The sequence below is a fragment of the Pungitius pungitius genome, chromosome 19 (assembly GCF_949316345.1).
Source record: "Pungitius pungitius chromosome 19, fPunPun2.1, whole genome shotgun sequence".
NCBI lineage: Eukaryota > Metazoa > Chordata > Actinopteri > Perciformes > Gasterosteidae > Pungitius > Pungitius pungitius.
This window is the reverse complement of record NC_084918.1, coordinates 3639089-3662973: the sequence shown is the minus strand read 5'-3', so window position 1 is coordinate 3662973 and position 23885 is coordinate 3639089. Positions and strand designations below refer to the sequence as shown.

The 23885-nt window shown below is 49.3% G+C and overlaps 1 protein-coding gene and 1 long non-coding RNA gene across 2 annotated transcripts; both read left to right on the top strand.

Annotated features, from left to right (window-relative positions):
• The first annotated feature begins 1050 nt into the window (after positions 1-1050).
• Positions 1051-3847, top strand: myca (MYC proto-oncogene, bHLH transcription factor a). Its single transcript, XM_037455902.2, has 3 exons — positions 1051-1353; positions 1791-2514; positions 2834-3847. Exons 2-3 carry the CDS (start codon positions 1824-1826, stop codon positions 3466-3468), a joined length of 1326 nt encoding a protein of 441 aa, XP_037311799.2. The 5' UTR covers positions 1051-1353; positions 1791-1823; the 3' UTR covers positions 3469-3847.
• An 808-nt stretch (positions 3848-4655) lies between these two features.
• LOC119198567 (uncharacterized) lies at positions 4656-20028 on the top strand. Its single transcript, XR_005114533.2, has 3 exons — positions 4656-4866; positions 10491-10564; positions 19071-20028. It is a non-coding gene; the product is annotated as an uncharacterized LOC119198567 (long non-coding RNA).
• The last annotated feature ends 3857 nt before the right edge of the window (positions 20029-23885 follow it).

Here is a 23885-nt window from a genome sequence, read left to right as displayed (position 1 = left end):
TCATTTTTAGTGAAGTGACCCAGTAACCCCATTAAAAGCCCCACTAACCCACTACACAGCACCAGTGTGTTACTGAGCCGTTTAAAGAGTGACTCCCAAACAATCTTCAAAAGGAATCTACTTTCAGTCAATAATCCCCATGTTCATAACGGCTTGTGGCCTGTACACGCTCACCTCCGGGGTTTGACCCTGCACCCACCTGGCACCAGGCCCCTGACAGAGCACCCTGACCAGCAGAGGGCGCTCCGAGCCCGCTCAATCCCGCCCTACCCATCACAGCAGGGTGGGAGGGGGGGGAAAGAGACCGCTGCACCCATCTAATTCCTTTAATTGCTTCCTTCCTGCAGTTAATTGGTGCCAACTTGAACTACAGTCACACCGTGAGGATCAGACCCGAACACTCGTTATGTCTTATTGTTGGCGTGTTTATTTGTGCATATCTGCAGGTAACGCCTCTCCTGCTGAATGCACCTGTTTTCGGGGCTGTCAGTGGCCGCGGACACGTCGAAGTAAACCTGCGCGCTTTGCGTTCTGGCGTCGCTGCAGAGAAATGTGCAAAACTGACATGGGTTATTTGTTGTAGACAGTCGACTGTATCTGGGTGGGGAGGGAGGGAGGGGGGGGGGGGGTGAAAGTTGTTGTTTTTGCAAAAGCATGTTAATCACTTTTAGGCGGTAGATCTCAGTTATTTGAATAATTACGATAGGAGCAAAACAGATTCGATGAGATGTTTGACGATATCTTAGGTGGGGTGATAGTACAATTAGTAGCCCTAATTATCATGTACTACTACTACTACTTGCATTAGTATTTTTTGCATTCCTCCCGTCAATGGAAGCTGTCCTCTACTATGACCCCTCCCCCAAAATAGACCCGACACGAAGGGGAAATACATAGACATAAGATTCTAAATAAACCCACAAAATCACTTGTTTTCACCTCACATCGACCCTTACGTGGCGTGAGGATTATTTCCGGCGAAAATCCGAGAAAATAGTTTGCTACTTGAAACGTTCGAGGCGGACGATTGTTTCGCGGGAAAAAAAGGGGGCGGAGGACTACGGCGGAGGCGCGGAGGGGGAGTGATGCGGCCATCTTTATCGCGGGCGGCTCAGCTCTCAGCTGTGATTCTCACGCTGCTGATGACAGACTGTAGTTCGTCCTCACCGGGTCGCTGGTGCCGTCATTTAACGCCCCGTGCATGGTTCGCACGGACTCACGGAAACCGCCCTCAACGCCTCCGTGGAAGGATTTAATGTTACTTTCGTGTTGGAATAACTTTCCTGCCCTCTTGTGCGCCTCTTGGGTTGATTTCACCCGGTCTTCTTCCGCCGGCAGTTTACATACTAAAAGGTAAGGAAGGGGAGGGGAGGGGGTTCTGCTACTTGCACCGCACCTTCAGTTTAGCGAAAATAAATTCTACAATAACAATAAATCTCGGTATTATTGTTATTATTATTACCGGTGTCCGTGGCAGCAAAACGACGGCGGGGTTCTTCCCCCGCCCCCTTTGCACTTAATTTACTAAACATGTCCCGGTTGAGCACCTGCTGCTGCAGCCGTGCTGCATGCATGTATGCATGCGCGGCGTGCACACGAGCTTCGGTGTTTTGGAGTGACCATGTGATGTTGCCGACACCTAATGTTGCAGGACCGGTGCCAAGCAGCTGCTTCTTAAACCTGCAGACCCCCCACCGCCCCCCCCCCCCACACACACACCCCGTGTGCTGTTTTTGTTTTAGAATCAACGTCTAATCAACCATTTGTTTTCCTTTTTTTTCTCGAAACAGCTTCGCGATAAGGAAAAACACGCCGGAGACAAAATGCCGCTGGATTCAAATTTGGCGAGTAAAAACTATGACTACGATTACGACTCCCTTCAACCGTATTTCTACTACGACAACGAGGAGGAGGATTTCTACGCTCAGCAGCTTCAGCCTCCGGCGCCGAGCGAAGACATCTGGAAGAAATTTGAACTGCTGCCGACCCCTCCCCTCTCCCCGAGCCGCCGGCCGTCCCTGTCGAGCCTCTTCCCCTCCACGGCGGACCAGCTGGAGATGGTGACCGAGTTCCTGGGCGACGACGCGGTCAGCCAGAGCATCATCTGCGACGCGGACTACTCGCAGACCTTCCTCAAGTCCATCATCATCCAGGACTGCATGTGGAGCGGCTTCTCCGCCGCGGCCAAGCTGGAGAAGGTGGTCTCCGAGCGGCTCGCCTCCCTGCACGCCGCGCGCAAGGAGACCCCGGCGGCCGACCGCGTCGCTCCGGAAGGCGGCGGCGGCGGAGGAGGAGGAGGCGGCGGCAGCGCGGCGTGGCGGCTGAACAGCAGCTACCTGCAGGACTTGAGCACGTCCGCGGCGGAGTGCATCGACCCGTCCGTGGTTTTCCCCTACCCGATGGCGGAGACCCCCAAGCAGGGCGCCGGGACGCCCCCCAGGAAGGACCTGGGACTGGAGACGCCGCCGAACAGCAGTAGCAGCAGCAGCAGTAGCAGTAGCTGCAGTGACTCAGGTGAGCGGAGAACTTGGCCACAGACGCACCCCCCTGGGGGCAATTAGGACATTTCACCCTCTGCCGAGTGAGCAAACATTGCTTCCACTATTTTGACATAACAGAGGCCGGCTGTTGCTTTTTAATTGATGTTTGGCGAGATTTCCAGGCAGGAGTTGGACATGCTTTGACTGCTTTGAGATCAGCTCCAGGCTGAGATGTTAAGCAATAACTTGATGTTGAAAGAGATTGTCCCCCCTTTCCTCCCCTTGGTGGCATATGATTGAAAGGCATCCTTCATGCTGAATCAGAGTGTGATTGCATTTTCCCTTCCTTGCAGAAGATGATGATGATGAGGATGATGACGAGGAGGAGGATGATGACCAGGAGGACGAGGAGGAGATCGACGTGGTCACGGTGGAGAAGAGGCACGGGGTGAAGCGGTCCGACCCCAGCCCCGCGGAGACCAGGCACCCCAGCCCGCTCGTGCTGAAGAGGTGCCACGTCTCCACCCACCAGCACAACTACGCCGCCCATCCCTCCATGAGGCAGGAGCAGCCGGCCGTCAAGAGGCTGAAGCTGGAGAGCAGCAGCAGCAACAGCGGAGGAGGAGGAGGAGGAGGAGGAGGCGGCAGCGCCCACAGCAGGGTCCTCAAACAGATCAGCAGCAACCGCAAGTGTTCGAGCCCGCGGACGTCGGACACGGAGGACTACGACAAGAGAAGGACTCACAACGTTCTGGAGCGCCAGAGGAGGAACGAGCTCAAGTTGAGCTTCTTCGCCCTGCGGGACGAGATCCCCGAGGTGGCCAAAAACGAGAAGGCGGCCAAGGTGGTGATCCTGAAGAAGGCCACGGAGTGCATTTACAGCATGCAGACGGACGAACAGCGGCTCCTCTCGCTCAAAGAACAGCTGAGGAGGAAAAGTGAACTTTTAAAGCAGAGACTCGCACACCTGCACAGCTCTCCAGCTTGAAGTTTGACTCATCATAGACTTTTTTTTGGCCTTTTTTTATTTTTTATGCAAGTTCAGGACTTAGGGGGGTGTACAGTTGTTGTTGCATGTAAATGCAAAGTGGATTAAGTTGTTTGGAATCTCGTTTGATTTCCATGTTAAAACTGCCTCAATTGAAGTTATGGGTGGATTAAATATTTAAAAGTTTATTTTTATTAATAAAATATAAAAATTGAGCTGTTCGGGGCTCCACTAAAATACATTTTTACGTTTTGTATATAATTAATATTTCCTAAGAAAATGTATTTTTGGATCTCAATTGTCTGAATGTTCAGACTGTTTTGGTTTTTCCATTCTGTTCCTAGACTCTTTTTGAAATATAAAAATGTTTCTTCTTGAACCTGTGTCCTTGTTCTTGCACTGCAAACACACCCACGTCACAGCGGAGACTTTAACATGTAACGTACATGTTTGCAGAGGGTTAATCAGTGATTGGACTCAAACCAATAAGCTCATGTTTCAATGAGGCAACTATGATCCCTGCCACTTCTCACGGACCTGTAGGGTTTAGATATTTTCACTTGAAGGTCTTAAAGAAGACTAAGCTCAGGCCCTTTACAGTAGCAGTGCATGACAAACTTTCACCTAAACAAAAGCCTGTTATTGAAGATGGTTCAATATTTCCAATGCTAAAATTTGACACAATCCACCAAACCGTCAACGTCTCTTTTAGACCAAAGAAAAATCAGCTCTTTAGACCAGTTTTGCTTTCTATATGCTTCTGAAACCCATTAAAATAAATTTGATGATGCACAAAGACCAGACTTCCTGCACAGTCTTCTTCCTCAGCATTGTTCTGTGTAATTGCATTTATCAGCTACTTCTCATTCCTCTTATGATAAAACCCTGTTGGGCTGTTATTGATCAGGTAACCTTTACACTCGCGTCACAGATATTTCAATCACTAAAAAGTGATACAAGTGTAATCTGTTGTTTTACAGTTTCAAAGCGGTATATACCTGTACATGCACATGCAAACCATCTAAACATCCCAAATCAGTGTTTCACCAATATGAATAAATTCACCAATATGAATAAACATGTGGATCAACTACAATAGTTAACTGCAAAAATCCAATAAAATCTCCTAAACGACCTCCCAGTGAAGAACTGCATTACATATTATTATAAATACCGTCGCTGAGGTGACGTCGATTATTTGACCCTGTTTTCCAGCCTCGCCGTGACGTCACGCTGCGTATCCCGAGCGCTTCCCTGAGCGCGTGGTCCCGATCGCAAGCACGTGGAAGTGAGGTCGAGGTGAGACGCGCGACTGATCATCGTGGGTGAGGGGGTGAGTGGGGGCAGAAAGGAATAGAAAGGAGAGAAAAACCACCACGGAAAGCTGGAACCGAAGCGGTAAGAGTCCTTTCGTCATTTTAAGCCATTCGATCGATCCCACCGATTAATGGCAGTGTGAGGAGCGAGATCTCAATCTCCCCAAGTGTCTGATGCAAACTTTATCAAAGGGAGTATCCGTCGCTGTGGAGCTTTTAAAGCCGGTGAATATAAAAGCAGTCGGGAACTATTGCACGCACGTTCTGCGACTCTATTGTTCAATGCCAGGCGGCTGCACGCGAGCCTTTATTCTCCCCGGAGCACGTCCACGCGTGGAGCTGCTTCTAGCGTCGTTTTAATCTCTGCCGCCACTGCGGTCATAACAGACGATGACGAAATGCATGCGTGATCGCACCTGAAACTGCCCGCCGCTTCCCAATCCCGAATCCACGAGCCGTGTGACGTCAGAACGACTGAACACTTTTATGAACTAGTGTGTTTCACTTTATTCCGCGTGCGGTTGGGATTAGTGTGCATTCTTTCTGGACTTTCTGGGTGGGCAGGACCGGTGTTTTGTGAGCAGGGAGAGGGTGCTGCAAGTGGCTGACCTGGGGGGGGGGGGGGGGTTCGAGCCTCCATGACAACATGCATCCACCCTCCCTGAGGTCTTTTTGTCCTGGAAAACACTGGACCCTTGTGAGGAGATGATGTAATTCAACAAGGATCATCAAAAGACATCAGCAGGGAGGCGTTTTTACTTTTATACTATGGGCTTGGTTTTGGGGTGAAGTGAGCGCTTGCCTGTCTTGGTTACAAATAAACGGCAGTTTTGACCCACCATTCTGTGGCTGCATTCACCTGCAAAACACCTGCAGAGGTAAAGAATCCTGGGTCAGTGGAGCATCTGGAGAGCCTTTCTGCTGGTGCAAACCACTCGAGTACAAGTTTGCGTTGCATTGAAGTATTTTCCTCTAGTTTCATGCGGTTTTAGTTACCAAACAAAACAGCCACTAAAATATGATTATTTTTTCATTCAAACTATAACGATTCGAAAAAAGATCAGAATACATCCTCCATCATTGCTCTAATGTATTAGTGTTACATTTAACCCACAGAGTTGAGTGATTGAACTTGAAAAAAAAAACATGAGTGCATTTCCAGTGTTCTAAAAAGGCTCTTTTAGCCACATGGAAGAAGAATAGTCTCGTCTGCTGCTGAGAGAAAGAATTGTTGACTCCTCTCCAGAAAACCGCCTGCTGCCATCTTTTTTTTTTTTTGAGTTGAGTTTAAAAAGTAAAGCGTGTTCTTCCAGTGGAATACGCTGAGCCCACACACACACACACACACACACACACACATGGACTTTTCACATACTACAGAGGCCCAGGAATACTTGGAGGTCGGCTGTTATGTAACCTGTGTTTTTTCCGAGTTGGAGTAGATTAAACTGGTTCATAGCCCTATTATCACATGACATCACTTTCCTCTTCGGGAACACGCTGTCTCATTTGCGCGCTTTGTCCCCCCGACGCCGAGCCGTCTGTGTTTAAAAAAAAAAAAGTTCTTTCTTTCTTCTTATTTTTCTGCTGGTGGTGACGACTTGTGCTTTGGCTGCGTGGGGCGGCGTCTTTTAATTTGATCACGTCGGAGAACGTGTTGCTGAGAAACGTGCCACGTGTGCGGTCGAATGCGGCGCCACCACCGCGCACTTCAAATTTGACCCCCCCTCACTTCGAACTATCATGACACTGCAAGCTTTTGTGAAATCGCCTTTGTGTGGAATTTGTATGTTGATTCAGGCACGTGTGTGTGTGTTTATCTACGTTGCCCGGGTTTGGAAGAACACTTTGTGCCCGTCAACTTTGCAGGTCACTTTCGGAAAGTGGAGGCTAGCCAGCTAGGCGAAGTAGCGGCGTTAACGTCCCAGTGCGAACACTGGAAGTTTGTGCAGGTTGTTATTTTTGGGGCTAAAGTCGAATCCCGAGTCATTTTCCTTCCTCTGTGGATGGGAATGAGAACGTCACTAAGTAACATAAAGTTAGTAAGTAACATAAATATGAATTAACTCTATACATCCCTCATTAGAATGGACCAAGCCAGTTTGAGGCCAGTTTCCTCAAACTTTGGAGTTTTTTCTTCTTCTTTTTCTTCTTCCTTATTCCACTGTAACATGCAGCATGTAAAGGACGTACTGGGGAGCATGCGTGTGACTAAACTACGTGAGCAGGCCTTTTGTGCCGCTTGGAGCCTGTGAACTGGGCCATTTTGGAGCAGCGGCTCGCTCACACGGCCGAGTCTGGCCGTTGTGTAACAGTAATGGCCCCTCCGAGGAATGATGTCATCGGCTAACCACATATGCTTTTTAAATATATAACCTGCTGAAGAAAGAACCCCAGTATACATTCAAAACTCCAATTTAAAACTTTCCCAGCGGCTCAGCGTTCACGCTCAAACACTTTAATCTCACGGAAAGTATTTCCCCCCCCCGTCTCAGCTTTCGGGCCCCGAGCGCTGCTGCCGGGTCAGACCTTCTCGCACAGTCCTTTTGTCACGAGCTCATATAGCGGCGACGAGTCGTCATCATCAAAGCGGGGCGCCCCCCGGCTCGGGTTGGAGCCGCTTGTCCCGCAGGGGGCCCGTCGGCGTGGCGGGGGCCCATCGTGTACAGTGGGCACGGAGGAATAGTGAAGGAGAGTCGAATGTGGTCGAGGCAATTACCTTGCAGAGTTAATCTGTAAATGACTTTATTTCCGTCGGTGTCGGATCACACAAACTGGACGATTTCCTGCTTTTTACTCTTCGGGAGAAGATTTTTGTGGGAATTTAGCTCTATTGTCTGTCGTTTTAGCGGGCTAAGTGATTCATATACAGTATAAATATGCATTGTCTGCCTTCCTTAAATGAACTGGCTTGGCTTGTTAGTTGTGATTGATGGTGCAGCATATTTATTATATTTACAATACCATGAATACCAAGTTTGTCTTTTGCGACTAAACACAGGAAGCCCTGTATATTTCTGATGTTTATATGATAGAGATGTAACGTGAAGTTTACAGAGGCTGACACAGTCTGCAGCAGGAGGGGAAGGCTGCATGAGTTAAATTCAAATCCCCCTTAATGGTGAAAAAAAATATCCAAGGACCCACCGATTAGTGAACGTTGACCTTGTCCAGAAATGGAAGCATTTCAGTCAGACTCCGTACGGGTGAACGAAACCGACGTCATGGGGTGATTCTTAATGCATCCGGACGGAACACAGTGTTCCCGAAATAATGAAACTGACGAGAAAATGCCTATTGGTCCGATTGATGTGCTTTCTGCAGGCGGGAGGACACCCCTCGTTGCAGCTCCGTGCAATGCCACCAGAACAATGCGGTCTACGACGCAGGGGTCACGTTGGACCTGTTGGTCCACGGGCGTTTTCCTCGTCTTTGAGTTGGAAACCGTGTATAGTTGGACCACTTTACGATCACCGTGCTTATTTTGGTGTATTTTATACCGCGTAAATGTCACAGTAGCATCAGAATTGTAACAAACATGTTCGCGCAAGGACCAAGCGCACTCGGTACAAAATGAGTAGTTTATAATGACTGCCCGTCTGTTAATATAGAAAACAAAAGAAAATCCATTCACAAAATCCAAAATAATGTGGTCCACAGGGAACGGTGGTTCTGTCTTAGCCACGATTTAAACATCTGCTCAAGGCGCAGCGCTAACGGCACTAACTACAGGGAAAGCTCTGACAGAAGTAACGGCATTCACTTGAGCGGGACCCGGAATGTTGGTGACGCGTTACCATGGCTACGCTGCGTTATCAGCTAATCCCCCCCCCCCCCCTCCTCTGTGAGAGCAGTGCAGAGTAACTAGGGGAGCACGCTCACATCCACCAACGTGCTAAAAGCATTCATGGCCGGCCCGGCTATGTCAACAAAGCAAGGAGACACGGGGCGGGGGGGGGGGGGGACAACAACTGGCGGAGGGAGGGTGACTTTGTCCTCCGCTCAGGTAGACGTTACATCTCTTGTGACCATGAAGGGTCGACCTCTGCAACCTCCTTTTACTGTCTGGACAGGTAATCCAGGGACACGATGGCTAAGACGCTGACGAGCTAACGCGCTAACGCGCTAGCTCCCATGCCAGTTACAGCTGCTCTGGAAGCAGCGGGCCTTTTTGGGGTCAATGAATTGATGCGTTGGCTTGAAAAAGCAATACCGTCACGAGGGATACCGTCAGAATCTTTCGAAATACCGTGATATGGATTTTTTTGGACGGCCCTAGTGACGCATTTTTAGATTCTGCTGTCGGTCCACAGGCCATGTGACCGAGCCACACGCGCCGCGTTTTATGCGTCCTGTCGCCGCGCCAGTGTAAAGGCTCATGACAATATCTCAAGAGGTAGGTTGAGGAGGAAGAAGCTTGTTCTCTGCTCACTCGATGCATTTTCCAGTTGAAAGACTCTTGATTCATAAATCCCTCATAGGCGAAAGGGACACTTGAGGCCTGCATCTCGCCAGACGACCCTGTACCCAGACATTATCCTTGCAGACAAATTCAAAAAGCCAATAACATCAACAAGCGAGGACGTTGGTGCAGCTGCACAGGTTGTTGTGAGTCAACACGGAGGGGATCCGAACTGTTTTAACAGCAGCTGCTTTTCTTTGTTTTGTTTTTCTTACGTTGCCAAACAATGTCGGGACGGATAACTCGCCGCGTGAGCCAAACCGCGAACAGAAAGCAAAGTCAGATTTAAGTTAAACAAAGTGGAAATGCACTCAAAATATCAGACTGACTTTTGTTTGATTCTCCCTTTTGCTACTTCTACTCATTTTTTATGAAAACACATATTTTGATTGACTGTTAGAGTGATATAACTTTAAGTTAAGTTCGTTATGAAGTTACAAATGTTCATTCCTAATGCACGAAAAATGTTGTATTGTATGTCACAGCTTGTTGTCATCTCAGATTCTATTCATCAGCTAAATTCTATTATTCTCATTACCAGTTTTTTTATTTATTTTTTTGGAACTCCACAGGATCACATGTTACCAGCAGCGCTCCCGCTGCAGTTTAATGATCATTAAAGCCCCGTTCGTGAATTATTGACAGTGTCTTGTCACTGCCGACTCCCTCAGTCACTCATCGCGGGGTCGGGGGAGGAGGGGGGGTCAGACCGCCGTCCGCCTGGCGGGATTCATCAGACTGATTAAAGGTTAAAGTGAGCCGGCGAGATCCTCAGGTGCCAACGGCTTTGGCGCCTCTCCTCTTTGTTGTGTTATTCGCGGCCGGGGGAGAGAAGTGTTGTTGTTGTTGTTGTTGTTGTCGTCTTCAGCCTCAGGACGCCTCCGCGCCGCGGCCCTGGTCCGGGCCGTCTGTCCGGGGCGAGAGGAGGCCGAGTGTCGTCTCACGACAGAAAAAGAAAAGATACTTTAAATAAGTAGACTGTGTGTTTTTCTGGTTTCCTCCCGCTTGGATGTGCTTTGAACACACACCTTTTTGATGTGCCGACTGTCTGTCCCCCCTGGGGAGGGGGGGGGGGGGGGGTTTGATGGCCTCTTTACTCCCCTCATATGTAAGTCAATAGGAGCCAGCTTGCCATCTGTGGAAACTGATACCTGTGCTGAATCATACTATTGAAGAGCTCTTCCATCCCCCCCCCCCCTGCCCCCACCTCGTCTCTCTCTGAGCTGACGCGTCTTATCTTACAGATTGAGATCCAGGAGACGCGGCTACCAGGCCGAGGCCGCATTTCAACCGGAAATAGACCAGTGCTTCTGAGAAGGTGAAATATGAACGCCAGCGCTCTTTATTTTTAATAATTCATCGTTTTAGTACCACGAAGATGCCAAACGAGGTTTAGATGACTATAGGACCGGATTGTACACAGTCAGTACTTTTTAGCAATGGATTTATCTGAGGCTTAGATACATCAGCATAAATTTCATTTCATCTATAATTGAAGTGACCTTTTTGTTACACCATTTAAAAACTGAAGTGTAGAACATTTGCAGGTTGTGAGCTTTCTTTCACCTCTTAATGACCCCATGCCCCCAATGCATCAATTCAAACTATGACCGAACACGTCCGTCTCCACTGAATTATTCCGACAGTCAAAGGGGTTTTCCCAAAGTCCTTTTTGTGCTAAACCAGCCGCCCAAAACCAACGTTTGTTTTTTTTTCGGCGGGATTAACGGCGCCCCTCTGAAGGCGCCCCCTGCTTCTCTAGTGTCACTTTCCTGAAGGACAGTTGTGAAAACATCAGCCGTGACAACAGAGGAGCAGAAGCCGCCGCCAGATGACACCTCCAAGCCTCTAATGGAGATACAGTGTGAGGAGGGGGGAGGTGGAGGAGGAGGAGGAGGGGGAAGAAGATGGTGTGTGCCACTGCTGACTTGTCACTGCCAGCCCAGCAGGCTCATCCTGCTCCTGATTAATGGAGCTGTCCGGTGGGCCTCGCAGGGGAAGCGCGGGGCCGTTCTCCCTGTTCATTTGCCCGCAACAGATGGGGGGGGCCCCCCCGGGGGCCCCCGGGGGGCGTTCTGCGCCCTTCTGCGCTCGCCATCCTTTCGTCTTAATCAGTAAACCGGTTCCTGAGCAAAGCCACGTGACCTACAGGCGACCTCCGTTACTTGTCCTCCTTTCCTAGAGATGCTGCGAGAAAACAACGTGCCCCCCCCCCCCCCCCTCTCCCCCCCCTCGTCCTTCAGGGCCTTAATGTAGTCAAACTTTTCCAAATCCACGATGGAACGCTACAGTTTTTCTCCCGTAATAGGCAGCACTGCTCCACATCATTATGACTCACATGTCATGTTTTAAAGGGCACTCTGGACATATTTGGGGAACCGGTCTCCACTTACATTCACTTTATTTCAGATAAAGTAAAGTGAATCAGACATTTCTCAAATGTGAAGGTTTATCTTCTTATCTTATTTCCCCCTTTCAATGTTCTCACTTGAATGGACTGAGAGATGAGAATCAAAGGAAAATCCAATATGCCCGTCGTTATTGATCATAATGGAACGGATTTAGTTTTTTAAGGCGTTGCTTCGTGGCTCTTGGACCGACACAAAGTAATTCTGCTTTAAGGCTTTTTCTTTTCAATGCAATCCGTATACTAGGATCTAATGTTCTGTTTATTAGTCATCCATTCAGACATGAAAGGATCATTTGAACCGTCTCAATTTCCTTAATTGTTCAATTACTGGTTAGCCAATTCAACATTTTCTCTTTGAGAATGTGTTTTTTCTTTTTTCTTTTTTTTTTCTTCACGCTTGTAAATCTAATCGCCGGCTTCTGCCAAATCAGACAAACGCAACACCAGACGGGGGGGGGGGAAACCCCAAAAACGCTTGTCCCCAGAAACGCGTGTGCCACGTCTCCTGAGCCTTTTATTCACGCGGCAGATTGTCTCCGTTTGTCTCTCTTTCTACGGGACGGGGACGGCCCGCTAATCGTTACAGGAGCACAAATCCTTTTGTCTTTAACCCTCCAGCTTTCGCTCTTGTTCTTCTCGGAGAGTTGAACGTGTCTTATCCTTTCTCTCCTCCCCCCCCCCGACATCCTGCTGATGACTGTTGTTTCTTTTCACTATCGGGGAGAAGCAGAACGGGGACTTTTTTCAGTTGCTGCTGATTCACCACAGATTAGATTGCTTCCCCCCCCCCCACCCCCCTCCCCAGGCGTGAGATTGCTTGGTTTCACTCTGTGACATTACATGAGGTGTTCATAGTTGGGCCTTCAATGCATTCCATTATACGTGCGTGTTGTAAATATAAAGGGAAGGCTCTTTTATGTCTCGTGACATCAATTGGAGGCTGTGTCCAAAGCATTTGAGCTGATCACATTACGAAACCGCTTCCTTCCGCTGATTATTTTCCCTGGAAGTTGAACCTTTTTTTTTTTTTTTTCTTCTATTAGGAGGGGAGTGAAACAGATGCTACATGAGAGAGAGAGAGAGAATTAGCCAGATCTCTAAATGTAAACTGATTAAGGATTAGTAGAGTGCAGCTCTGTCTCTTTTCCGCCCCCCCTAAACGCCAACATCTCGCCCCTGCCTCTTCCTGCAGTTTTTAAAAAAAATTATTTATTTATTTTTTATATTCCTCGAAAAACTCTCACTGCACTTTGGCTCTGCGAGGATTTATTTCGGCTGAAGAAAGTCACGGGGGCAGTTTTGGTTGCACCACTGCAGCAGGAAGCTGTTTTAAAGCTTAAAATCCAACAGATCTTCACACCTGTCACCATTTGGCCTTCAGTAAATACGGGCTGCAGAGGTTAATGGTTGTCACACGGTACGCTGGCAGCTTACAATGAAAACATTGGCACATTTACAGATTTATCATATCTGAGATACTCCCACAGACGCTGTCTAGAAGACTCTTATTTATAATGTTTTCAGCTGTAGTTTAAAAGGAAAAAAAAAAACTGCAGGAATGAATTAAATCTAAGTGAGAACAAACACTCCAACGTTGCTCTGCAGAAATGTACTTTGGCAACATTCGGTTCTGCCGACCGGGGTTTCATTTAAAAACAAACGCTCAATCCATCCATCGGCGGTACGTCATGAGCGCAGGAAAATCCGACGTATGACAGGCCTGGGGGGGGGGGGGGGCGAGGGGGGGAGAGTCAATCAACACAAACCGAAATCCCCCGGGGAGTACACGTCTTTGTACGCCGCCCCTCCTTTGTGACGGCGAGCGGTTTCGCTCGCAGCTGATCCGACGGCTCTTTGTCCCGCGATGCCCTCGCATGGCGTCCCCGGGCCCACCTCCCCCTTTTAATCTCTTCGGGCCCCCGAGCCTTCTCTAAATGCACAGGTCGCCGCTTTTCACGCAGACAGCCGCGTCAGCAGGGCCGTGCTTCTCCCCCCCCCCCCAGTCCCCCCCTCAGTGCTACCCCCCTCACCCCACCCCACCCGGGTCCCTGCCTCCCATGCCCCGAAAAGGAGGTGCAACCTGCGGGACCGGCTCGGCGGCGGTGGCCTGGTACTCATCAGCCGGTGGAGGTGTTTTGTCTAACGCTTTTTTTCATTCATTTACTGCGCGGCGCGAGTGTGCCTTTTAACATTAAACAAGCAAGGGGCCACGTGTAAATATTTAGCCTTCTGTGTTTGAGCGAGTTCAAAAGCTGTAGATGAAATGAATGGGGGGAGGAGGAGGAGGAGGAGGAGGGGGGCACGCACGCACGCTTCAACTTCTGCAAACCCCCGACAAAAGGTTGAGGAATTAAGTGTCTGTGGAAAAACCTTCCCGGCTAAACCTTCGGTTTCATTGTGAGAGAGGCGGCCATTAATCACACACCCGTCCTTTTAATGTAGGACACCGCGGCTTCCAGTCCGTCCCCCGAGTTTCCCCCCCGAGCCGGTTGTTGATTAATGCGTCTCCGCATTTGAAACCCCACCGTCGCGTAGGACTCGGTTAGCCATTGGTAGGTGTCGGAATGAGGCGTGCTGGGACGTGTGAAGGGAAAGGGTCACCCGGGGTCGGGGGAGGGAGGGAGGGGGGGGGAGGGGGCGGCTGGTGAGAAGTAATTTTAGGCGCTGGCTGGAAAACTGGTGTCCACTCTTTAGACTGGTCAGAAAGGTCATGACCCCCCTTTTTTTTTTAGTAAAGGGTGGGAGAGGAACCCGTACGGCTTCTTCATTTTCGAGTGCTTCCAGAATTTTAAATCCTAATCGTCCCTCGACTGGTTCCGTTTCTTCAGCCGCTTCCCACTGGCGGCGTTTTGTGGAATCTGATGTATCCGCAGCATCACATGGTCCACGTTCGGGGGGGGAGGGGGGGGTCAAACTGATGAGCTGACCATCGCGGGGAAAATGGCCCAGCTCATATTTTGTATATCATCAAATCCGACTCAGCGCTAAAAGTAAAGAAAAGCATACAAATTATTATTAAAAGTGCCTTTTGTACCCAATTATGTCTCTTTAAACGGAAACCGAGTCAGACGCTTTTTCTTCTTTCTTTTGCTTCTGCCAAGAAACGGATCAGAAGCCATCGGAGAAACCCCCCAATTAAGTCCGCGTCCTGGGCATGATAGTGGTGTGCTTCTTCCAGCAGGAAGTGTGCATCCAGTGGCCATGTGAGTCCCGCTTGTTTGGCTGATTGGATTTGTGTGGGATGTTTCTCAGAGACCCGGAGGGAAGTTGAAAAGGAAGCATAAACGGGGGTGAAATTCCATGAATGCGGGCGGTGACAGATGGCCTGACGTCGTCCTCATTACACACAAACGTACACATTGTCAGAGGCAGCCGCTGCTTTATCGAGTTAGTTTGTGACCCAAAGAGACCTTTTTGGGGTTTTTTTTTTGTGTTCCGTAACCGCACGGCGATCTCAGCCACCTATTTTTTTGTGAATAAGTGGTATAACAAAGCAGGCCTCAACCTAAATTGCCTGTATAAATATAGGGCCTATTTGTAGTTGTGCACCAAAAGTATTTTAATCGTTTCTGTGTGTTTTTAGAGTCAGAAAATAGTGAAGTACAACAACAACAACTCCAACGGCCAACCTCCGAACCGATGTTCTTTGTCACTCCTTTTGTCACAAATGTTCCTCGCAGCGACTTTTATTTTGAAAAAAAAAAAAAAAAATGACATACATGATGAATCTCACTAAATCAATTGAAACACAGTATTACACAATACTCTCACAATCCACTCGGGAACAACACGACCCTCTCCAGTTCCCCCGTGACGCAACCAACCGATCGGTCAGTCATTAGTCCCCCCCCCCCCCCGTCCCATGTGACGTGAACAGACGTGTATTGAGTAGAAGCGGTAATTGACGGAGAGAGTCGTGCCTGCGGGGCGCTTGGTAAAAGTGAGCCGATGAAGTGGGAACGGAGCCGATCGGATGAATGGGCGTCTTGTGCTTTTAGCCGCGAGGACGTGAATGATGCCGATCCTTTATTTCTCCATAACGCGAAGGACGAATCCTCTGACTTTGTTCTAGTGTTTCAGTCTTGAGTATCAAGACTGTAATATAAAAAAAGTATTTCTAATGCAAACTTGGAAGACTAACGTGTCGAACCTCATTCATCTCTTGTTCACTTTTATTAGATGGAGCTCATAATAAAGAGGAAGTTGAGGAGTGTGAACGGACGTGAAGATTCTTTTTTTTTTTTATATATCCGCTCCCCCCCGGGGCCAGTTTTGTACATGCGAGACCTGCAGGTCCTACAGGATTGTTGACATTCCTCCCGCGTGGCTTCACAACGAGCCGAGTCGGTGTCCGTCTCCTTCCATTTGCAGCGGGTTCCATGAAGGGGCGTCGTTGTTTTTTTTTTTTTTTTTTAATTAATTAAGGCGGTTTAAGCATCCAAAGATCTCCAGGCTGAATGCCCCCCCCGTCACGCGGCATTCATTCTGGATTTGCACCTGTTGAATGGAGCGTACGTCGTCCCCCGTTTCACGTCTTGAATTTACAGCCCTCAGCTGGAGGGACGACCTTTCACTCGGCCTCTCTATTGGAGAGCGGCAGCAGCTGGGATGACTTCACTGACTCCTTGTGTAGAAAGAGGTTCAGCAAGGGGGAGGTGGAGGGAGGTGGGGGGGGGGGGGGGGCTCTCCTTACACCTTGAACCTGATAGCGGCCTGACTTGACATCAGCTGCTGGTTTCCATCCGATTGAACTGGTTTCAAAGAAACAAACGTAGTAAATTAATAAGTGTATTGATTCCTCCTCATTTGTATGTATTCAGACTGAAAGAAACCCTCACTCAAAATCCCCCCCCCCCCCCTCCCCCTCAGTTTTGCATGTGTGGTCCTTGGCAAAAGAAAAAGTGACTTTTTTTTTTTTTTTTTCCTTCCATGAGACCAGCAGCTGTGTGAAGAGAAACATTTGCACTGCTGACTCATTACAGACCAGCTGAAGAATCCGCGCCAATTCATTCCTGGTTTTGGCAGACAGAGAAGCAGCAACGCTTCGCTGCGAGGACGTTGGACGTTGTTTGGGGAAGCAGCTCCTTGTTGACCCGGCGGCTTTCCTCTGGAGCGGGAAAGCCCCCCCCCCCCCCACCCCCTCTCTCTTAAGGAAGGCCATGAAGCCAGCATCACGCCGTGTGAAGTGTGTTACGTCTCGCCTTTGCGGATCTCATTTTATCTGCACAATGAACCCCTGAGTCCTGAGGCCTTCTGACCCAGAGCCGTCCGTGTCGAGGGTGGGGGGGTGTTGGCCCATCTCGCTCCCGCGAAGAGGGCCTCTTTTTTTTTTTTTCTTCGGGTAATGAGATTGTTCCCGACGAAAGAAGGCCCGCGGGTCGTCCGCCGGAAATAGCCGCCCGTGTGACCGCTCGCGCCCGCCGCCGCGGCACATTCCTGCTGACTCGCGTTACAGCGGCGATGTGGAGCAGCTGGGGACGGGTTTAGTAACTGGTGACTCAAAGGGGCTGACGTTGCCCCCCCCCCCCCCCCCCGACCCCCTCATTCAATGAGTCGGAGGCAGCCTCCTCGCCAGCCTCCTCCACGACCTTTTTGCCAAGCGGATTCGTCCGGTTCAAGGGAGGACTTTGGGTTACACCCGCGCCGAGTGTTTTACTCTCCAATCCAGACCAAAAGGGTTAAAGGCCACTTGCGGGAGAAGCCGTCCTGTAGATAGTGGACACATCCTGAGACTGTGACGGACCCCCCTCCCTCATTTCATGTATTTTGAGCCGGATCCCAGTCATTCTGATGCGTTGCTTCTAATACTAGAAATCCTGCTGGCATCACAGCGTTACATTTTTCTTTTTTTTGTTGTTTTCCTTGGGCCGCAGCCAGCCAGTTCCCTTTGTGAGCCAGCCGTAGACCAGACTGTCCCCTTTTCGAGAGCCGTCGTTATCAAGTGACCCGGTTTAATCGACGTCGAACGGAATGGGGTTTCCACCAGCGGCCCAAAGTCACGCCGCCGCCGTCGCTGTCGTGTTTCAGCAGCCAGTCACTCTGGTTGGCCGCTTATCGTGTATAAATAGCAGCGGTGCATAAGTGAAAGATCACACGGCAGATATGAGTGTGCAGCCAGAAGAGCCGCCTGCACATGTGACCGAGCAGGATTTCACCGCCGCGGGCCTGTTTTTAGCGCGGCCATCCTCCGCCGCTCGGATATCAGGCCCGCCGCGAATAGCGCCCGAGGTCACGTGAGGAGGCGCAGCGCCAGTTGGAGTTGGAGTTGGGTCGTGTTGGTTACAGCCTCGCCCACATTTCCTTTAATCGAATGTCAGCCCCCCAGGAAATACATTTTCTGTGACACATAGCAACCCTGGCTTTTTTCTTTTTTTAAAGTCACGTTGGCGACGGCACATTCCACCAATGAACGTTTCTCCAAATGATGTTGTGTGACACCTCCTTTTTAAATGGTGCATTGATGTCATGAAATCCTAGTCCACTTACGACCATCCCTATGGGGGGGGGGGGGTTGTTCGTTTGAGGGGGCGGCTCAACACGCGTTTTGCATACTGTGACTTTCCCCTGCAGACACACGGCACGCGCAGCGGCGCCAGGAAGTGGAGGAGGACTTCAGGCTTCACAGAGGAGCCGCAGTTGACCCCTCTTTGAAACCCCCCCCCCCCCCCCCCCATCTGGCTGAAAAAGTTTCACCGGTGCGTCAAGAAGCCCACGCAGGAAACGCCGATGACGTCGGGGGCCGAGTTTTAAAAGAGACGTCTCCGGTGCACCCGATGCTGAGAGCTGAGGGAAACCCGTCCAGTGGTTCTGGAGGCGACGCTTCGTAGCGTGGGAACTGATTATTACGTGTCAGTGACCTCTCGTCACGTTGCGCGCGCATGGCGTCTTTTCAAAATAAAGTTCCGTGTTTCCAGGAAACGTGCTGCTGTTGATTTTGCCTTTTCGGTTGGTGAGCGCTTGGTTCGCGGGCCGGTGCGTCTCTCACGCAGACTAGGCGGCGGTGTTTGACAAGTTGGGACTGAAGAGGCGTCGTGCTGCTGCACTCCATGGTCACGCTTTAAAACGTTCGTCTAAGAAAATGGATTTTTAATTGGTCCTTTGTGATCACACACTGAACTCCTTTTGAGGATGATTTGTGTCTTTTGTTCTATATTTATCTTATCAGATAAATGATCTTATACCAATCTGTACATTTGTCTTTATTCCAAAGTTGGCCTCCACAATAAAGACAAATGTTTTTTTTTGTGGTTTTTTTCTTTTCTTTTCGCTGACTTTCCCAGAAAATTCACAACCAACGTCCCCACAACTCATACTGAAAGAGGCTCATTTGCAAAGTTGAAAGTCACACTTGCATTATGAAACAAACGTCCGCTCACAGTCGTATCGGTACTAATCTCCTGTCTCTGTTTTGCAGGGGCAGTGCTGCTGCAGATCCCCCCCCCCCATCCCCCCTCCCCCCAGCTGTTGAGCTTACAAACAAAGATACTGATCAGAATGGGAAGGATGCAGAGCTGGATGCAGTCGGGTTTGGATTCAGTTTCACGAGTCCTAAAAACACACACAAACGCACGCACAAACACCGCATGGGTTTTTAATACTATCTACTTCCCCCTTTTCTTGGAGAGGACACGCGCATTCACCCTGAATGGGGCCCCCTGTGGTGATCTGCGCTGTGGGCGGGAAGCACAGAGTGTTACAACTGCCACGCCGGCCCGCTTAAAGGGGCCGCGCCGCCGGTTCCTCTTTCCGCGCGGCGGGAGCTCGGTGAGCGACCGCCTGGACGTGAAAGCAGCGAGGACGAGGACGCTGGTGTTTTCAGAATACGTCTTATCGCTATATTTTAGAATAATCTATGGAATATATGAAGAATCATTGATCCAACATGCACATTTGCGTGTCTTTTCTCCTACTTTAAGCTGTTGTTGAAACCCGTGTTTGAATAAAGATTTCACAGATTTACCACTACGGGTGTGTTTTTCTTTCTTTCCCGACGCCGCTCCTGGATGTAGCGCATCGCCGCTTGATGTTGTCTTTACGTTGTGTTTGTGTGGTCGTTTGTGTGACTGCACTCCGCCGAGTTGCGTAGTTTGATTCATCGCTTTTGGTTATTTGATGCAGATGTGAAGCTCGCGACGTGTCCTCTATGCCCGTCTTCGCGTTACCACTCTAAACGCTACGCTAGGCTAACGATCTCTTCTAACACGCACAGGCCGGTAGAGCGGGCCCAAGTGCCTTGCTCAAGGGCAGCTGAGTTTATGTTATGACCTTTGCCCAGCAGAATCCTTTCTAACCCTCCGAATCATTCAAACACTCTTTGGACACCTGTTGAACCCGCGCCAGGTGACGTCGGTCGGACTCCCGGCTCCGCCCCCCCCCCCCCCCCCCCCCCCCCCCCTTTCACGTGAAGCCGTGGTCTTATCTAGAAGAGAAGCGAAAAAACAGCATTCAAATTAAACCTCTTGGCAACTCCCACTCCCTTTTTCTTCAGAGGAACGCGTCGTCGTGCTTCACGGCCCCCACACAGAGTGCCACATGACTTCAGGTGATGAATGAACGGGGGGGGTGGGGGGGGGATTCCCGCCCAGCAACCGGGAAGCAAAGAGACCACGCAAACACTCGGGGCGCCAAAGAATAATTGAGTTTCCCACCACTGAGTCACTGCATCGCGATCTGGACGATTTAACACACACACACACACACACACACACACACACACAGACACAGACACAGACACACACACAGACACACACGGCATGTGTGCACACAACCAACGCAAAGTAGCTACAGTAGAGGCACCGTTCATCACATCATTAACATTAGATGGAATGTAATACTTTAAAAGGAAAACCGTTACTTGAAGTTTGCAATAAGCTTGTTTTGCTTTTGGTTGATCAGTAGGACTTCATTTTCATTTTCGAAATGTCCATATTTGTCTGCTAGTGGGCTGGACTTGTGATTTCCTGGCACCAATCATCAGATATTAGCAGAATTTGAATTAAAACTGAAAACTGAAAAATTGCAATTAGCTCAGAGTTTGAGAGGAATAGTTAATTAAAAAAAATTGTGAACTTTATTATGAATAGTTTCCTATTTAGTCAATTATTTAGACATTATTAGTACCAACCTTTATTTACAATGAGCTCTGCGGAGACTGAATACCTTCTGTTGTGTAACAAAGTTAGGAAGTTAAGTTAATGGAGATGTCCCATGTGCGCACAGTGTTCTGCCTTCCTTTACAGTCCAGTAAACTGCGTTTAAAAGTCAATCCAACTGAGCTTCACATGCAATTCTCCGATTTTACAGGCCCACGAAAGGGAGCACGGTGACGACAAAGACGGTGGAGTTTAGAGGACAGAGTGATCAAAGACATCGCCAACATGAGAAGCAGGAGGTAGACGGCTTCTGCAATAGTGTTGTCATTTCTGTACAGTAAAATGCAAGAAGCAAGGCCTCTTAAAATGACTAAATGTAAACTGTGCCTGTTATTACATTAGCAAAGTAAAACCATTTGTTTAACACCACTTGCCACGCCACTTGATTTATTTCATTATTAGAAAGGGGGGAGAAATGGCTGAGTTCCAACAGTCATGTCACTATCATCCAGAGCTTCTCAGTAGGGCGGGGGGGGGGGGGGAAATGTCCCGACTGCGTGACCTCATAGTAGCCGTTCCGGCCTCGGCTCACGCCCCCCCCCCGCCTTTTGATGCGGCCGCTGTGTTTGTTCACCAGCGCCAGCGGTCTGCTCGCTCCCATTCAGCCAGCCGCCTCTTGCTAAATCTCTGACTGGCCGCCGGGCCGCATTGTTTGCATTTTACACCCAGAGGTGAGAAACGCGCAGCCTGTTCACACCTCCAGGGCCTGCAGAGCGCATTCTGCAGAAATCGGGCGACTTCTCACCTGCATTTAAATCCAACGTGGGCCCTTGTCATGAAGGACAAAAAAAAAAAAACAAAAAAACTTCATCCCTGTCTGAGCAGCTCATGTTATCATCATCGTCATCGGTTTGTTTTGTTTTTTCCCCCGATCAGCCGGAACAAACAATACTTTTCACACTGCACACATTTTTTAGGTCGACCCGTTGAGCGGGGCTTTAAGTTTAATCTGAGTTCACGAGTATGTGTGAGCCTCATTTGTGACACCTCGACGTGCCAGTCGTAGTCTCGAATGCAACTTGACACCTCCAGTGAACGGCCGTCCCAGTGAAGTAGGGCACACCTTGGGTCCTGTAGTTTAATTTTATAACAAAAAAAGGTGGGCAGACTCGGAAAGCATGTTTTGTTCCAGTCGGATAGAAACCTATTTAAAGGATCCGAATAGTTTGATTTGTAGTTGCCGAAACTACCTGTGACCACGACACGCCCGCTCAGGATGCAGACCTCCAGTTTTCAAGTTAATCAGGAAATGCTGATAAAACGGTCGTGATCACAGCTTTTGAGGGCGGCGGCCTTCTACAGTTTGCACAGTCAGAAAAGTATACATGCGTTAAAAGAGGAAAGCTCTTTAAAGTCTTTATGAATCAACCCCCCCGAAGAGTTGAGTTTAAACACTGTCTGGTGTGCATTCCAGGCTGAAAGGCAAGAACTTCTGTCAAGCACACTTTGTCCAATATTTACATTTTATGAAAGATTTGTTTGCTGTATACCGCGCTGAGCCGCTGAATGCAGTAAAACGCACGGCGAGCTGCAGTGAAGCCGGTGGGTTTTTTACAGTTCATTGACGAGGAGACGCAGCAGCTGAAACCAAAGGGAGGAAACCATCCGCTTAAGTTCCTCTCGACAAGCCCGCCAGCACCATAAATGGAAGGGGCTTCATTCACAAATTTGCACCCTGTGAACCCGTGACGGCACCCAGTGGAACCTCCGATACTGCTGGTGAATGCGCATGCATGAGCACAGAGGCCAAACACGTCTTTGTAGTACAGTAAAAGCTTTAACACGTGCAATGCCAAACGTCTTTCTCTAACCAATGATTTTTTTTTTGTCAAACTGCATTCATTCATTTTTTTTTTTTTTTTTAACTTTTGCATCATCCCGTGGATCATGTTTCAGAGGGTGAAACTGGCTGACTTATCGCTATTAGAGCGCGTGATTCAGTTTGCTGGGGCTTTATAGCCGAGTGTTTTACTACTAAAGGGCGGTGAGGTTGTGGTGAGATGAAAATAGAAGAGAAAAAAAAAAAAAAATCATCAGCAAATCTTCTAGTAACTGCTCAGACCTCCAGTCAAATAATCCTTTTATCTAAAGGAAATGTGCACGCATTTTTTTTATTCTCCCTTACGGCAAGTAATATTATACAGCCGCCCTCACTACAGATTATCTCATTGATCTCCCCTATTTTTTTTTTTTAACTGGGTTATCACAGGTACAAAACTTCCCATAACCCCCCCCCCTCCCTCCCCTCCTCCCCTCCCCCGTCCTGAGGCAGAGAGACTGCAGATTAGAAAGTGTCCAGACACGCTGCAGGTGAGCGGCTAACCCCGCGTTCCCAGGCCTCGGTGTGGGAGGTCTCTTGAGTGCCTGTAACTTGGCATGAGTGCGTTGGAAAGTATGCCCTCTGCTAAGTCAAACACGGGCGGGCGCAGGTCGCTACTTGCTCCCGTCCAACCGATGTGCCCGCCCACACACACACACACACACACACACACACACACACACACACACGTGGGGAAAGCACTTTCCAGGAATCACGCTGCTGGCGCTTACACATGCGCCCGGCCGAGGCACTTTTAATTCGTTTTAAGCCCATCACTTTGTTTGGGTTTGAGAAGATTTCTCAAAATAACTTTGTGTGCCGGTCGAGCAACGGCGGAAAGCTATTAAGTTCCTGGCGCGTTTTTAAACAGCGGCCTTTTAATCAAAGGCTTGGCTCGGGGTCCCAAACGGCCCGTGATACAAGTGAAAGTGAATTTAAGGCAGAGAGAGCCGGACGAGCCACGGTATACACAGCCGTCACCGCTTGTATAGATTGGAACCGCCTTTCAGACGCAGTGCTGTGATCCCCGGGGAGTTGAGATGCAGGCGCCTGGACGCGCAGCTGTGGGGCTTTTCATTGGGACGGACGGCGCAGCAGTGAATTCAGCATTGGGTCAGTGCTTTGTGTACAGTGTGACTCCGAGCCTGATGGACACACTGGCTGGTACCTGGCCAGCTCGTATTGTTTGATCTGCAGACTCTGATCTCAAAACTTACTCCGGCTCTTTCTGTTGTTTTCATCCGGACCTCTCTCCTCT